This window comes from Littorina saxatilis, linkage group LG16, assembly GCF_037325665.1.
Source record: "Littorina saxatilis isolate snail1 linkage group LG16, US_GU_Lsax_2.0, whole genome shotgun sequence".
Classification (NCBI taxonomy): Eukaryota; Metazoa; Mollusca; class Gastropoda; order Littorinimorpha; family Littorinidae; genus Littorina; species Littorina saxatilis.
The window spans coordinates 35,049,726-35,067,619 of NC_090260.1; the positions used below are offsets into that span (position 1 = coordinate 35,049,726).

Genomic DNA, 17,894 nt, shown 5'->3' on the forward strand with positions numbered 1-17,894 from the left:
TGATGCCTGAGATGAGACAACCTTATGAAACAGTCTGCTGGTGTGTTGGACATGATGCCTGAGATGAGACAACCTTATGAAACAGTCTGCTGGTGTGTTGGACATAATGCCTGAGATGAGACAACCTTATGAAACAGTCTGCTGGTGTGTTGGACATAATGCCTGAGATGAGACAACCTTATGAAACAGTCTAGCTGCTGGTGTGTTGGACATGATGCCTGAGATGAGACAACCTTATGAAACAGTCTGCTGGTGTGTTGGACATGATACCTGAGATGAGACAACCTTACCACGGCAGCTTTGGGGGGGGCCACATTCTTTTTGTCCGTGGTGCTGTTTCGTAAGCTGTCCCTCATCTTCCTGAACACCACCGGTCGTCGCTTCATCAGCAGCAACAGCACCACCACCACCACCAGCAGCAGGATCCCCACCACCACGCCTGCATGTTTCACACACACACATGCATTCAATTACACTTACATTCACACACCCACACACAGTTTGTGACAAAATAACCAATGAATAAATAAAAATATACAATGTCACTGACATATTGCGCACACAGGTACACACAAACACAGGCACACACATAGAAACACTGACAGATGCATAATGCTCACTCACCTATACCAACGCCTGCTTTCTGACCCCCAGTGAGACCAACGGGCTGCACTGTCATTGAAAACAAAAAAGTCATTTCTTTCAGAATCAAATTTAACATAGGTGGCTGATGGTCAGATTCAATTCTTCCTGCCATCTCCTAAAATAACGCACAAGAATGTCCGTAATATTGCCAGCATGCTTGTTCAAATCGTGGGAAGACGGGCACAGTGGCATTGTGGGTAAGACATTGGCCTCCTAATCCGAAGGTCGTGAGTTCAAATCCTGGCCGAGGCCGCCTGGTGGATTAAGGTTGGAGATTTTTCCGATCTCCCAGGTTAACTTATGTGCAGACGTGCTGGTGCCTTATTCCCCTTTGTGTGTATACGCAAGCACAAGACTAAGTGCGCACGGAAAAGATCCTATAATCCATGTCAGAGTTTGGTGGGTTATAGAAACACGAAAATACCCAGCATGCTTCTCCCGAAATCGGCGTTTGCTGCCTGAATGGTGGGGTAAAAGGTCATACACGTAAAAATCCACTCATGCAAGAACATGAATGAACATGGGAGTTTCCCCACCATCTCTCTTCTTCTTCTTCTTCTTCGTTCATGGGCTGCTTAAAGTCCTCAATATGTGCTCACTTCTCATCGCAGCTGGCTTGCAGCAAGTCAGAAGTCGCATGAGATCACGGGAAGGTCAAAACTTTCTGTACACAATATGTGCTTACTATACATCGCAGCACGCTTGCAGCAAGAATAAAAGGTGAATTGCAGGAGATTACGGGAAGGTTGCAAGAAGAGCTTCCAGCAAGGCCTAGCTTTTTTCTATTCGAGTGCATTTTGCTTTGAGGTAACAGACACTTTCTGCAAATAATTCTGTCAGGATTGTCTCTCCCAGTATCTCCTTAAAGGTCTGTGAAGAGATCAGCAATGTCATTTCATAATGCTGCAAGACACCCATTATAGTTTTAACAGCTATTTCAAGACACCAATTATAGTTTTAACAGCTATTTCAAGACACCAATTATAGTTTTAACAGCTATTTCAAGACACCAATTATAGTTTTAACAGCTATTTCAAGACACCAATTATAGTTTTAACAGCTATTTCAAGACACCAATTATAGTTTTAACAGCTATTTCAAGACACCAATTATAGTTTTAACAGCTATTTCAAGACATTGAAATATCCCAGGACAACAAAACACTACTGTGTATCAACAGGTACGGAAGGGGCAATTCCCCCAATCTAACACCTTACTTACATGAGCTGAAGACCAAAGCCTGGCGGTTGCTGTTAATGTTGCCCACATAAGATGTGTAGAGCTCAATGCGGTATTGTCTCCCTGGCTCCAAATCCACCAAGTCATACCGCTTGGCATCCTTGTGGACTGGCTCCTACAACAACAACAAACCCACACTAACAAACAACAACACCCAAGTCATACCGCTTGGCTATATCTTGTGGACTGGCTCCTGCAACAACAAACCCACACTAACAAACAACAACACCCAAGTCATACCGCTTGGCATCCTTGTGGACTGGCTCCTGCAACAACAAACCCACACTAACAAACAACAACACTTGACTTGACTAAATGTAACAAGTCGCGTAAGGCGAAATTACTACATTTAGTCAAGCTGTGGAACTCACAGAATGAAACTGAACGTAGTCCGCCGCTAGTGCAAAAGGCAGTGAAAGTGACGAGCCTGTTTGGCGCTGTAGCGGTTGCGCTGTGCTTCATAGCACGCTTTACTGTACCTCTCTTCGTTTTAACTTTCTGAGCGTGTTTTTAATCCAAACATATTATATCTATGTTTTTGGAATCAGGAACCGACAAGGAATAAGATGAAATAGTTTTTAAAACGATTTCGGAAATTTAATTTTAATCATAATTTTTATATTTTTAATTTTCAGAGCTTGTTTTTAATCCAAATATAACATATTTATATGTTTTTGAAATCAGAAAATGATGAAGAATAAGATGAACGTAAATTTGGATCGTTTTATAATTTTTTTAATTTTTTTTTTTTAACAATTTTTAGATTTTTAATGACCAAAGTCATTAATTAATTTTTAAGCCACCATGCTGAAATGCAATACCAAAGTCCGGCCTGCGTCGAAGATTGCTTGGCCAAAATTTCAATCAATTTGATTGAAAAATGAGGGTGTGACAGTGCCGCCTCAACTTTTACAAAAAGCCGGATATGACGTCATCAAAGACATTTATCGAAAAAAAGAAAAAAACGTCCGGGGATATCATTCCCAGGAACTCTCATGTCAAATTTCATAAAGATCGGTCCAGTAGTTTAGTCTGAATCGCTCTACACACACACACAGACAGACACACACACACACCACGACCCTCGTCTCGATTCCCCCTCTATGTTAAAACATTTAGTCAAAACTTGACTAAATGTAAAAACCAAGAAAGGTAAGTTAGTGTAACATTAACCGTATTTTCGGGACTATAAGGCGCAACTTTTTCCCTCAACTTGAACCCCTGCGCCCTATTGACCGGTATCGCCTTAATATGCAAAAGACGAGTACACATGCACCCACACTGGCTATACAAAGAAACATAACACTCCCTCTTATGTGATATGCATGTTTCTGCTACAGTGGAGCCTCCCTATTAAGACCTTCCTTATTACGACTCCCTCTAAGTTAGGACTTTAAATTTCATGACCGATCCTTTTTACTCTGTTTACACCCTCTGTACTACGACTACCTCCTTAACCCGACATACGACTGACAAATCATGGTCAAATGCGACTTTGTTATTCCCGAGAAGAAGTTCAAAACTGTGCAAACCTTGATATTGTTTTGGAAATTGAGCAAACAGTTGACGAGCACATCGCAACTGCGATGTCGTCTGCTCAAATAGGCTCCATTCTCCGCAAGCGTTATTTCCCCTTGTTGACATATTCGCGACTGTACTTTATTTTGAATAGATAAAGGTCATTGGCCAGATGTCTGTTTCATTTAGCAAAGAACTTTGCAGGAACTCCTACCTTTTAAACACGCAAAGTTACAGAAACGTTATGAAAGCAATCCGATCATCGAACCAAAACCGAAAGTTGTGGTGACGTCATGTAACATTTTCGGTCTAGCTAACAATGGCGGCCGACGAACATGGGTTTTGAAATCTGGAATTGTTCTTGGTTTTTCCCGATCCGACGCGGCGTTCGTTTGAATCAATAAATTCTCAGAATCCCGTCAGTGAAGTTTGAAGGTGAGTAGTGGAGTACGTGTCCTAAATTACTCAACTCTGTGGACAGTCCGTAGTGCAGTTGTCCCCAAGTTGAATGAGTGAGTCAAGTTTCATATCGTGAAAACTGACGCTTTTGGCTACAATTTTACATCAGTTTCAACACACTGCCGCGGTTCTTATTCGTTTTGTTCCTTGCGTTTGGGACACTTTTCTTTTTCAACCAAATCGTTGCTGGGTATCGTATGACTATGATTAGTAGCTGGTATCGACATCGATGTGCATGTTTTGGAACCGCTGCTTTCGTTCGACCTCAGTTTGTTTATTTCAAACCTTAACCCACGAGTAGTTACGTGGCTTGATTAAACAAGCAAGAAAACTGTTCAAATGCAATAATGTGTTGAGCTGGCAATCGTGGCATTAAAAAAGAACTGAAACATCATTAAGGAGTTTTATTTACATTTTAAACTAGCTGTCTGTCCTTCAGGTCTTGGTAAGTTGGTTCAGCCTCCCTATTAAGACCCCTCCCTATTAAGACCTGATTTTGTCAGATTTTGGGAGGTCTTAATAGGGAGGTTCCACTGTACTATCACCCTGGAGGGGTTATACATCTTAAACATCAAAGGAGTCGGTCATAGGTAAAACACGGTCATTGACCCCGGGTAAGAAGGTCACTGCATAGACAAACACAGACAATAACAACCACAGATTTCCATACTTTTAAAGCATCATAATTATTTGTCTGTTGTGTATCTCGTTCGTTCACCGATAGGTCAAAGTTCTGGCAAATGTTTTGTTGTGCATTCTTCTTGCCTTTCAGGCAACACTGGTTTAAAAGCCAGCTTAGCGCCATCATTGACTTACTGTCACTTGTTCTCCGTTGTGGCCAGGGTAGACAACCATGATGTCCTTGCGGCTGAAACAACTGGGAGGGAAGTCCCATGTCAGGGTGGCGCTCGTCTCAGACAGTCGGATCACACGCAGGTTTTGGGGCGGGAAGTCTGGGGACCACAGTTCACACACTTGTTAACACCCGCTGTCATTTAATGGGTAAATTATCTGGGTATGTAGTCAAACAAGAAGCCGCCAAATTCATTTTCCTCAATGCACCTCTTCCTGAAAAACTTAAAGGCACACTCCTTCCCATGTAAGCTGTTCAGCTCACCATCTCATACCTGGTCGGGCATTTACATGGGATAAGACCATCCCTCCACTTGGTCACATACCAAAAATGATCACCACAACAATCAGGGTGTTGTTTTTGTATGTGAGCAAGTAGAGGGATGGTTTTATTCCCTGTAAGAGCCTGGTCAGATCTGAGATGATGAGCTGAACTGTTTAGAGAGACCCTTAAATTGTGAAAACAGTGTAAAACTATTTCCCGGGTACTACAGTGGTAGCAGTACCGTCCCTCTCCTCTATGCTTCTCTGAAGTCTTCACTTGGAATGTAGCTGTGTTTGTGTGTAATGTTTGAGTAAAATCAACTTGGAGGATCTGCGCGGAACATGAAATACATAGATATTCATATTTGCTTACTCTTGAAAGATAATGGCAAGGTCTATTAATTATTTCTGCCCACTTTTCTCTCTCATTGCTATCTGTTCTTGTTACAAAAAAATGGTTGAAATCTGCTTACATTCTTCCGTTCCATTCAGATCTGCCAGCTTCCCTTTCTGCAAGAAAAAGTGCCACCATGATCAGAAGGCCTGATAGATTTGTGCATAACATAAAAACAATGTAAAATGCCAACATTATCTATAGGTTGCACAGACCCAACATTATATATAGGTTGCACAGACCCAACATTATCTATAGGTTGCACAGACCCAAAAAATGTGATACATGCAAACAGAAACAAATTGAAAAACAAAGTTGTAACCAGATGCACTAAGTTGTGTTAGTACAAATTAGGGTTTTCATTAACAGTGACAATCTGCCATGTAACCACTAAGTATGTAACACCCACCCTGAAGCATTCCCAAATCTCAATTTTCTTTCGGAAGTTTTCATTTTGGCTTGCAATTTGAAATTTAATACCAATGAAATTTAAGAGATTATTTGGTAATTTGTGTCACCATTTTTGGCTAGTTTTACCTGTCACTTCCGTACTCAAAGTAGCATCTTTCTTTCTTTATTTGGTGTTTAACGTCGTTTTCAACCACGTAAGTTATATCGCGACGGGGAAAGGGGGGAGATGGATAGAGCCACTTGTCAATTGTTTCTTGCTCACAAAAGCACTAATCAAAAATTTGCTCCAGGGGCTTGCAACGTAGTACAATGTATTACCTTACTGGGAGAATGCAAGTTTCCAGTACAAAGGACTTAACATTTCTTACATACTGCTTGACTAAAATCTTTACAAAAATTGACTATATTCTATACAAGAAACACTTAAACTCAAAGTAGTAGACGTTTTTCTTCTGAACCACATGAAAATAAATCACATCTGTTGAGTTCATTCCGTAACACAAATGTGGATGGGCGCAATAGCCAAGTGGATAAGACATCGGGCTAAAAAGTGGAAGGTGTAGTGTGAGAATCCTGGCCACACCTATGGGTTAATCCTCCCGGGTCAACTTATTGTGCAGACATGCTAGTGCCTTATCCCACCCAAGCACAAAACCAAGTGTAACAGAGTGCCGAAACACCACTATCACCTTTGGAGGCGAAGTCCAATCAAACAGGATTGAGAATTTTAGAGCTTATTTCTAAGTCCTATAAAAACTGTTATGCATTCGCAAAGGTATCCATGAACATACAGAGAGACAAAAGCCGCCAGACCCCATCACAAACAGAACTCTACAATCCACAGGTGTTGCCTTGCGAGCTATAAATAGCTCGCAACTTCTAAGGCGAACAACTCTGCAGAGTCTGCTGTGAAGGGCGACGGTAGTCTCCCTGTCACACTCACCCCCGTTTGAATGAACTTTGTCCCCAAAGTTCCGAACCATGGACCCGCCAAGCTTAGGTCCCTCCCAGGTTCGTGGAATGGGAACAGCACGAAAATGATTCAGTGGCCATAACGCCATTCCTGAACATATCATGTCGAGTCCCATCCCTGTCGACGCCGCCAAATGTAACAGAGTGCCGAAACACCACAATCACCTTTGGAGGCGAAGTCCAATCAAACAGGATTGAGAATTTTAGAGCTTATTTCTAAGCCCTATAAAAACTGTTATGCATTCGCAAAGGAATCCATGAACATACAGACAGACGAGAGAAATTCAAGTTTTACGCCCTCACGGCAAAGCCATTAGGGGCATGTTCCCGGGTTTTAACCCGACTTTAGATGAGATACACAAGTGTATGCGTGTTTAGGTGGTATCAGCCATCTGCACTTATGGCAGAATGACCGAGGTCTTTTACGTGCCACTGTGGTGACACGGGGGTGGGAGATGGATACCGTCTCTGGGTCTGCACATAAAGTTGACCTGTGTCCGTCCCGGCCCGGATTCGAACCAGCGACCTTTCGATCACAAGTCCAGTGCTCTACCACCTGAGCTACCCGGGCCCCCATACAGACAGACAAAAGCCGCCAGACCCCATCACAAACAGAACTCTACATTATCCACAGGTGTTGCCTTGCGAGCTATAAATAGCTCGCAACTTCTAAGGCGAACAACTCTGCAGAGTCTGCTGTGAAGGGCGACGGTAGTCTCCCTGTCACACAAGTACGTGTCATGTATATTGCTAGGCAAGCATACCATGTTCCATTTAGAGATACGCTCCATTAGAGTGAGTCAATTAGCTAAATGGAACCACAGGTAAAATATTCTGAAATCTATGTCCGAGGTCAGTGGGTTATAGAAACAGGAAACAAGTCATGAAATAAATGTCAAGCCTACACTCTGGACCTCTCTGTGGTCCCAGTCTATACCGTTAGTTTGTTTATTTGTTTCGTTTATGGGCTGAAACTCCCATGGTTTAAACCTATATGACCGTTTTTACCCCGACATTTAGGCAGCCATACGCAGCTTTTGGGGGAAGCATGTTGGGTATTTTCGTGTTTCTATACCCCACCGAACTCTGAAATGGATTACAGGATCTTTTTTGTGCGCACTTGGTCTTGTGCTTGTGTGTACACACGAAGGGGGATAAGGCACTAGCAGGTCTGCTGCACTTTAGTTGACCTGGGAGATCGGAAAAATCTCCACCCTTAGTCACCAGGAGGCCGCGGCCGGGATTTGAACTCACGACCTTCGGATTAGGAGGCCGATGTCTTATCCACTAGGCCACTGCACCCGTCTATACCTTTAGTGATTTGCCATACTAAACTTCTTTCTCTCCGTCCCCCACCCATTTTCCTTCTGACCATTAGCTAACATTACACTGGAAAATAAATATGCAAAGAAAGAAAGCAAGCAAAAAGGAACGAAAGCCAGAAAGAAAGATCGAAAGAGAAAAAAAACAGAAGAAAAAAAGTCAAGGAAGAAAAAAAGTCAAGGAAGAAAAAAAGTCAAGGAAGAAAAAAAGACATGAAATCTCCCTTGTTACTTGTTAGCCGTGGATGATACCTGGTTTTGAGTGCTGATGGGGCCTTAAAATGTAGGGGAAAGTGTAAAGTGAGCAACAATGTGATGCCTGCAAGAAGAGCTGACCTGCATAGACCGTGAGAGGACCAGGCCGGCCCTGTTGACCACCTCAGCCGTCACGGAGATGATCTCTGTGTCCAGGCTCTCCTTCTCCACCATCATGTGACAGTTGCTCAGCGACAGCGACACGTCTGTCAGGAAACACTGGTTGCGCCTGTTGCAGTAACACTTATGGCTGGATTGGCCCACACAGTTCTGGATGGAAGGTAAGTAAATAACAATGAAAATGTACCCACCTGGGAATGTAGACAAACACAGACAATAACAACCACGGGTTTCCATACTTTTAACACATCTGAAAAACAACATTAATTCATGATCATACAAAAGGCCTCAGAAAATTGTAGAAAATTAGGTCTTGATTTAAAATAAAAGGGAGTATGTGTAGTAACATTGAAGTAAACTGGTCGGACTGAAACTGGTCGGACTGAAACTGGTCGGACTGATCTTTATCAAAGAGGATAGAGCTAGAGATATAAGAATACATCTTTACTCCAAAGCAGTCCTGAAAGAATAAATAATACAAACACACACATGCATACAAATAATCTGTGACAAAGACACAGAAACAGCCTGAGACTGTGAAAGAAACCAAGCGACATACTGACACACTAGAGAGACCCACAGAGACAGAGAGAGACACACAGAGCCTGTGAGAGAGACACACACACAGACATACCGGCATTCTGTGAGAGAGAGAGACACACAGACAGAGAGAGACACACACAGCCTGTAAGAGAGACTGACACACAGACATACAGGAATTCTGTGAGAGAGAGACACACACAGCCTGTGAGAGAGACACACAGCCTGTGAGAGAGACACACAGAGAAATACAGACACACAGAGAAATACAGACAAATAACAAGCCTGTGAGAAAGACACACAGAGAAATACAGACACACACAGAGACATATATACAGACACAAACATGCCTGTGAGAGAGAGACACAGAAAAATACAGACACACAGAGAGACATACCTACACAGGCAGCCTGTGAGAGAGACACACAATGAAATATACAGACACAGAGAAATATAGACACACAGAGACACATACAGACACAGACAGCCTGTGAGAGAAACACACAGAGAAATTTATACAGACACACAAAGAGACATACATACACAAACAAGCCTGTGAGAGAGACACACAAAGAAATACAGACACACAGAGAGACATACCTACACAGGCAGCCTGTGAGAGAGACACACAATGAAATATACAGACACAGAGAAATATAGACACACAGAGACACATACAGACACAGACAGCCTGTGAGAGAAACACACAGAGAAATACAGACACACAAAGAGACATACAGACACAGACAGCCTGTGAGAGAAACAGACAGAGAAATACAGACACACAAAGAGACATACATACACAAACAAGCCTGTGAGAGAGACACACAGAGAAACACAGAGAGACATACATACACAAACAAGCCTGTGAGAGAGAGACACAGAAAAATACAGACACACAGAGAGACATACCTACACAGGCAGCCTGTGAGAGAGACACACAATGAAATATACAGACACAGAGAAATATAGACACACAGAGAGACATACAGACACAAACAAGCCTGTGAGAGACACACAGAGAAACACAGAGAGACATACATACACAAACAAGCCTGTGAGAGAGACACACAGAGAAACACAGAGAGACATACATACACAGACAGCCTGTGAGAGAGACACACAAAGAAATACAGACACACAGAGAAATACAGACAGCCTGTGAGAGAGAGACACACTGAAATAGAGACACATAGAGAGACATACAGACACAGACAGCCTGTGAGAGAGACACAAAAAGAGACATAAAGACACACATAGTAGAGAAAAAAAAGACACACAGAGAGACATACAGACACAGACAGCCTGTGAGAGAGACACAAAAAGAGACATAGAGACACACATAGCCGTTGTGAAAGACACACAGAGAAATATAGACACACAGAGAGACATACAGACACAGACAGCATGTGAAAGAGTCACACAGAGACATACAGACACACATAGCCGTTGTGAGACACACAGAGAAATACAGACACACACAGAGACATACAGACACACACTGCCTGTGACAGACACACACATAAACGAGCAATACCTCAGCTGGTGTTGATGGGACTGTTTTGCTGTAGATTTCAGTTCCGTTAGAGCGTGTGAATCTCCAGTTGACGTGAGTGATGCCAGATTCTTCATCTTGCGCTGCCAGTTCAAACCTGAACAAAAGTCGTGTTTACATCATACCTACAATTTCAGATTCTTCATCTTGCTCCGCCAGTACAAACCTGAACAAAAGTGTACCTGTGTGTGTCTGTATTTCTCTGTGTACCATGACTACAGGTGCAAATTACAAGCACGCAATACCTAAATCAAACTTTTAAGCTATTTACCACCTATTTATTTCCAGGACTAAAATTTCATAACAAATTAAGTACTCCGTCAAATGCACAGAAACACAGAGCTTGAATGAAACTTGTGGATACAAAGACATTTACAGAAAACTTTATTTACTGAACAATCTGAACTAAATTGTGCAATGAGATAACCATACTGAACTACAAGGTAACTTCAGCCAGCAGAACATAACCATACTGAACTACAAGGTAACTTCAGCCAGCAGAACATAACCATACTGAACTACAAGGTAACTTCAGCCAGCAGAACATAACCATACTGAACTACAAGGTAACTTCAGCCAGCAGAACATAACCATACTGAACTACAAGGTAACTTCAGCCAGCAGAACATAACCATACTGAACTACAAGGTAACTTCAGCCAGCAGAACATAACCATACTGAACCACAAGGGAGGTAACTTCAGCCAGCAGAACATAACCATACTGAACTACAAGGTAACTTCAGCCAGCAGAACATAACCATACTAAACTACAAGGTAACTTCAGCCAGCAGAACATAACCATACTGAACTACAAGGTAACTTCAGACAGCAGAACATAACCATACTGAACTACAAGGTAACTTCAGCCAGCAGAACATAACCTGATACTGAACTACAATTAAGGTAACTTCAGCCAGCAGAACATAACCATACTGAACTACAAGGTAACTTCAGCCAGCAGAACATAACCATACTGAACTACAATTAAGGTAACTTCAGCCAGCAGAGCATAACCATACTGAACTACAAGGGAGTTAACTTCAGCCGGCAGAACATAACCATACTGAACTACAAGGTAACTTCAGCCAGCAGAACATAACCATACTGAACTACAAGGTAACTTCAGCCAGCAGAACATAACCATACTGAACTACAAGGTAACTTCAGCCAGTAGAACATAACCATACTGAACTACAAGGTAACTTCAGCCAGCAGAACATAACCATACTGAACTACAAGGTAACTTCAGCCAGCAGAACATAACCATACTGAACTACAAGGTAACTTCAGCCAGCAGAACATAACCATACTGAAGTACAAGGGAGGTAACTTCAGCCAGCAGAACATAACCATACTGAACTACAAGGTAACTTCAGCCAGCAGAACATAACCATACTAAACTACAAGGTAACTTCAGCCAGCAGAACATAACCATACTGAACTACAAGGTAACTTCAGCCAGCAGAACATAACCATACTGAACTACAAGGTAACTTCAGCCAGCAGAACATAACCATACTGAACTATAATTAAGGTAACTTCAGCCAGCAGAACATAACCATACTGAACTACAAGGTAACTTCAGCCAGCAGAACATAACCATACTGAACTACAAGGTAACTTCAGCCAGCAGAACATAACCATACTGAACTACAAGGTAACTTCAGCCAGCAGAACATAACCATACTGAACTACAAGGGAGTTAACTTCAGCCGGCAGAACATAACCATACTGAACTACAAGGTAACTTCAGCCAGCAGAACATAACCATACTGAACTACAAGGTAACTTCAGCCAGCAGAACATAACCATACTGAACTACAAGGTAACTTCAGCCAGCAGAACATAACCATACTGAACTACAAGGTAACTTCAGCCAGCAGAACATAACCATACTGAACTACAATTAAGGTAACTTCAGCCAGCAGAACATAACCATACTGAACTACAAGGTAACTTCAGCCAGCAGAACATAACCATACTGAACTACAATTAAGGTAACTTCAGCCAGCAGAACATAACCATACTGAACTACAAGGGAGGTAACTTCAGCCAGCAGAACATAACCATACTGAACTACAAGGTAACTTCAGCCAGCAGAACATAACCATACTGAACTACAAGGTAACTTCAGCCAGCAGAACAAAACCATACTGAACTACAAGGTAACTTCAGCCAGCAGAACATAACCATAGTGAACTACAAGGTAACTTCAGCCAGCAGAACATAACCATACTGAACTACAAGGTAACTTCAGCCAGCAGAACATAACCATACTGAACTACAAGGTAACTTCAGCCAGCAGAACATAACCATCCTGAACTACAAGGTAACTTCAGCCAGCAGAAAAGGTTCAATTGTATAAAACTGATGCTTTGGATTCAGGGCTTGACTTAAAATTACCTGGCCTCAACTCTTATTAAAATGCAAACAGGATGTAGTCAAAGGGATATGCCCCCCCCCCCTCCTCCTAAAAAAAGAAGAGAGGTGAATGTATGCATACATTTTCACAAAAATGCATTCAGTGCTTTTGGATATTCACTTTCTAAATACAACTAGAAAGACAGTCTTCCTCCCCCTCCCTCCCTAGTTCTGACAAATCATCCACAGTCAGATATTGACTGAATGAATGGAGATCGAATAAAAGGATATTAACAACATACTCACCTTGAACTAAAGTCAATTCCTGGAACTCTAGTGTTCATTAGAAACGTCATTTGACCCACTTCAGGAGGTGAATTGTCCACGGTCACAATTGCTCTCTCCACACGCTGGTTGCCCAACATGTCCGACGCACGCACCCAGACAATAACAGTCTCGCCCACGTTGACATCGTCTCTTACCCTAAACACCTGGTTAAGACCTGTGCTTTGCCATGACAGTGTACTGGCAGGGGGATTGACAAAGCGGCTCTGTTCCACTTTACCCGACTTACGATGCACTCTAACTTCAAACTCCACTGGAATAAAAATGGAAAAAAAAGATCTAAAAACAAAGGGATGTAAGCGCTCTTAATACCGTCGACAACAATAGTAAGTGAGAGCTACGGGGAACCAATCTCTTGACACCAAAGAAAATAATCATTGAAATGAACAAGTGACTTTCATTCTCATTGGGCAAAAAAATGAAGAAAACCAAAAAGGCAACTACCAGCAGAAAGTTGTTGAGGACCTAGTTAGGACACTGCCTTTGAGTTGTTGCTGAAAAGAATGGAATATGTAACATAGTCTCTGACTTGAATGAGCTATCCTGTGCAAACAGTCATTGTAAGTGTTATATTTACACTGAAGTGAAGATCTTCATTCACAAAGAAACAACAACAACAAAAATTGACGACACACTTGTATTCACAAGACATAAACAGGGACTTACTTGGTTTTTTTTTTACTTACAAACAAAAATAAAATTAACAGAAGAAGCAGAAGATGAAGAAGAAGAAACAGCAGGTAAATAAAAACCCAACCTATTCCTCGCTCATTCGGTATGGCTTTGACCGTCCTTTCCCCCTCGTCGTCATCTAGCTGTGGAGGAATTCTCTTCCTGGAGTCTTCAAGCTGAGAGGGGTAGGGGTCCACTGATCCCAGCAGGGCGTTCTCCTCGTGTAAGCGGTTCACAAAAAATCCCTCCCAGGTCACAACAGGTGCACTGGTATTGTTCTGCACAATACACACAAGAACTAACATAAAAACAACAACAACAAGAAAAGTAAGTGTGTGGAATGTTTAGTTGTGGACAAAACAAACATTGACCAGAACTTTGACCCATTGGTCTTTAAAGTGGACAAACAAGAGATACCCAACGGACAAATAATAATGACAGATGGTCCCTGTCTGTGTATGCTGCTTCAGATGGCGGGAAGCACAATGACCAGAGTAGAATGAAAGAAAATCTTTGAACAGAGAGAATAACTAAATGCCTGATCAACATACACTATGATGGGACAGGGTGAGCTGCCACAAATAAGTTTGATAAGTTAGAGTAAAGCAGGCTTATCATGGGCATTTTCCAGTTTAGTCTTTGAGGTTAAAGGTACTGAACTTGTCAAATCCAGGTGCACGGCGGAGCCCCTGGGGCTTTTAGTCATACCTCAGGCAGCTATCCGTTAGAAGAACTACCAAGTTTCATTGACTTGCACCCAAAGAGTCAAGAACTGCAATTTTTTTACGAATTAATTTCGTACTCGGACCCGGCTAGTCTTGACCTATTTTTGGATCTAAATTTAGATCAGGTAGATCACCACATCATGCACAAAAAGACAGTCACTAGCAAACTATGTCAGACGTCATCATGAGTTTGTGTAAAACAAAATGGAGGCCGGAATCACTCAGTTGAATCGAACTCCGACCAAACACCACGTAATAACTAGGTTAATTTATGAACTCGCGTGAACAAGAAACTGTCGAGCTTCACAGATGTCGTCGTTCGGTAGTTTTGGGTTTGTTTTACTACCATAGAAGGATTTTTTTAACTGTAAATGCACTCAGCTGTAACAAAAACGCAAAACGAAGGCTGTGAGCTGCACTGTGCCTTTAATGTTGCGGATCGATCTGTGTTTTGTGTAACCTGTGCCCACCCATCCAAGAACATGTGCATTGAGTTAATAAAGACAATTGACAGACTGTCCATTTAACTGAAGCAAGCTCCTTAATCTCTTTCAAGTGGACGCTCCACATGTGTGAGCAGTCAGCAGGTGGTGTTACGTTGTGTAGTGCCTGACTGACTCTGCATCTCCTGGTGGTGTTACGTTGTGTAGTGCCTGACTGACTCTGCATCTCCTGGTGGTAAGGAAGTGTCAAGCAGGTGGTGTTACGTTGTGTAGTGCCTGACTGACTCTGCATCTCCTGGTGGTAAGGAAGTGTCAAGTAGGTGTCATCTTCTTTGATAGGGCTAGATGAGACAAGGGCACACATTTGCCGGAAGTTTACTGCCTTTTACCCCCTCCCTTTCTCTTTACCCCTAACCCCAACAAATTCTTCTTCTTCTTCTGCGTTCGTGGGCTGAAACTCCCACGTACACTCGTGTTTTTTGCACGAGTGGAATTTTACGTGTCTGACCGTTTTTTACCCCGCCATTTAGGCAGCCATACGCCGTTTTCGGAAGAAGCATGCTGGGTATTTTCGTGTTTCTATAACCCATCGAACTCTGACATGGATTACAGGATCTTTTTCGTGCGCACTTGGTCTTGTGCTTGCGTGTACACACGGGGGTGTTCGGACACCGAGGAGAGTCTGCACACAAAGTTGACTCTGAGAAATGAATCTCTCGCCGAACGTGGGGACGAACTCACGCTGACAGCGGCCAACTGGATACAAATCCAGTGCGCTACCGACTGAGCTACATCCCCGCCCCTCCCCAACAAATGAGATGTTCTGCCTGCTTAATTTGAAAATTTTTATCTAAATTTTAATTTGATTATATACTTACCCAACTCACATACAGCAATTTACTTCAGTTTAGTGCTAGGACGCTGAATAGCATCGCCTTGGTAACAAGGGGAGGTCACCCTAAAAAAGAGCTACCTTGACCCCTTAACAGGACAAAGTCACACGTGACTTCCTGACCTTGCCGCCATCTTTGAATCATTCAATCGAAAGCGAACATAGAAAAATTTCCCTCTTTTTTAGGAAAAACCCCCATAAAACCCCAAAAGCGGGGCAGGAGGGCGGGTATCCACTATGTGAGTTGGGTAAGTATATAATCAAATTAAAATTTAGATAAAAATTTTCAATTAAATTACATATCTTATCCCAACTCACATACAGCAGAATGCTAATGAAGGAGGTGGGAAAACAAAATTCCACTTGTCCAGCAGCGACAATGGCTGGTAGGGAGCTACTGCCACCATGACGAGTGCTGGCCACATCTCGCAGGTAAAAGTTGATGAAAACGCCCTGCGATTTCCAGTAGGCAGCGTCTAAGACCTCTGCCAGCACGCCTGAGCGGAGGACTGCCAGAGAAGTAGCCCAGGCTCTGGCTTCATGAGTTCTTGACAACTTCATAGGAAGGACAGAATGCCCAATCCCAACTTGTCTGTGCCACCACGCATACGCTTGTTTAATAAGCGTAGAGACCCATCTTACCAAAGTGACCCGCGACAAGTCCTTGCTCCTTTCAGTGTCAACTGAGATGAAGAGCAGTTTTTGGTCCCTAGACCTAATGGGCGTGGTACGGGATAAGTAGCTGGTAAGAGTACGAACAGGACAATTGACCATATCAGGGTCACCAGACGCAAGAATCCTACTTAAAGGAGGAATGCGAATAACAGAGGAGGACAGACCTTGTTTTTGGTTTTGGCAAGGAACTCCGGCCGAAATCTTAAAACAAAAGAGCCATAGCTCTCAAAAGAAATATCCTTAGCCAGGCCTGAAAGAGCGTGCACCTCACCGCCTCCACGGGCAGAGGCTAACAAAACGAGGAACAAGGCTTTACGAGTCAAGTTAGCTAAGCTCGCTGAAGCTAAAGGTTCGAAATCCGAAGAGGCTAGAAACTTGAGTACCAAAAAATAAGTCCCACGCGGGAAGAGGGGACTTAGCCTTCGTAAAACCAATCGCTGCCCCCTTAAGAACACTAGCAATTACACCGCCCAGGTTAATGCTATGCCCTAATTGCTTCAGAGTAGAAGAAATGGCTGAGCGCCTGACTCTCAAAAAAGAAGGAGCCAAGCCCTGAGCAGCCAAACACGAGAGATGATTTGCTACATGCATAGAGCGAGGTGAAGTAGCAGTAACTCCATTCTCCGAGCACCACTTTGTCCAAGCTGACCAGTGTGACGCATAAACAGTGCTGGTCGCTTCCCTGTGGGCCTTTTGGACAAAGCCTAAAGTAGCGTCTGAGGAGCCAGAACGGCGCAGCGACCTAGAAAGAATGGAGGGCCGTCTGCGAGGCGAAGGAGGACGGGGAACCAATGTTGGCTGGGCCACCAAGGGGCCACCAACACCAAGCAAGGCTGTCCCCGCTCCGCCTTCCTGAGAACCTTTCCCAAGAGATGAAACGGGGGGAAAGCATAGGCTCAGACGCGACCAGTTTACTTCGAGGGCGTCTGTTTCCCTCCCCTCTGGGTCTGGAAAGGGGGAGATAAAGACCTGAAGCCTGCAGGAGAATCTTGTCACAAACAGATCGACTGTAGGCTTGCTGAAATGCCACCCAGACGTTGTAGGACCTGATGAGTCAGAGTCTACTCCGTGTGCATCGTACACTACGGGCGACTGAAGTAGTCCGCAAGAACGTTGAGTATGCCTGGGACGTACTTCGCTGACAACAGAATAAGGTGCTGGCTGCCCCAGGCAAGAATCTGACCTGACCTGACAGAAAGAGCGAGAGACAAAGTGCCTCCCTGTTTGTTGAAAT

The 17,894-nt window shown here is 43.2% G+C and overlaps 1 protein-coding gene across 1 annotated transcript in view; it reads right to left on the reverse strand.

Moving 5' to 3' along the window:
* LOC138950925 (uncharacterized) overlaps positions 1-17,894 on the reverse strand; it is a gene marked incomplete in the record, with an annotated part of 92,127 nt that overhangs the window by 15,149 nt on the left and 59,084 nt on the right. Inside the window, 9 exon segments of the mRNA XM_070322635.1 lie at positions 291-439; positions 625-672; positions 1,867-1,999; positions 4,678-4,814; positions 5,451-5,487; positions 8,413-8,601; positions 10,529-10,643; positions 13,215-13,506; positions 14,011-14,203. Of these exon segments, the coding sequence (XP_070178736.1) occupies positions 291-439; positions 625-672; positions 1,867-1,999; positions 4,678-4,814; positions 5,451-5,487; positions 8,413-8,601; positions 10,529-10,643; positions 13,215-13,506; positions 14,011-14,203 (1,293 nt within the window).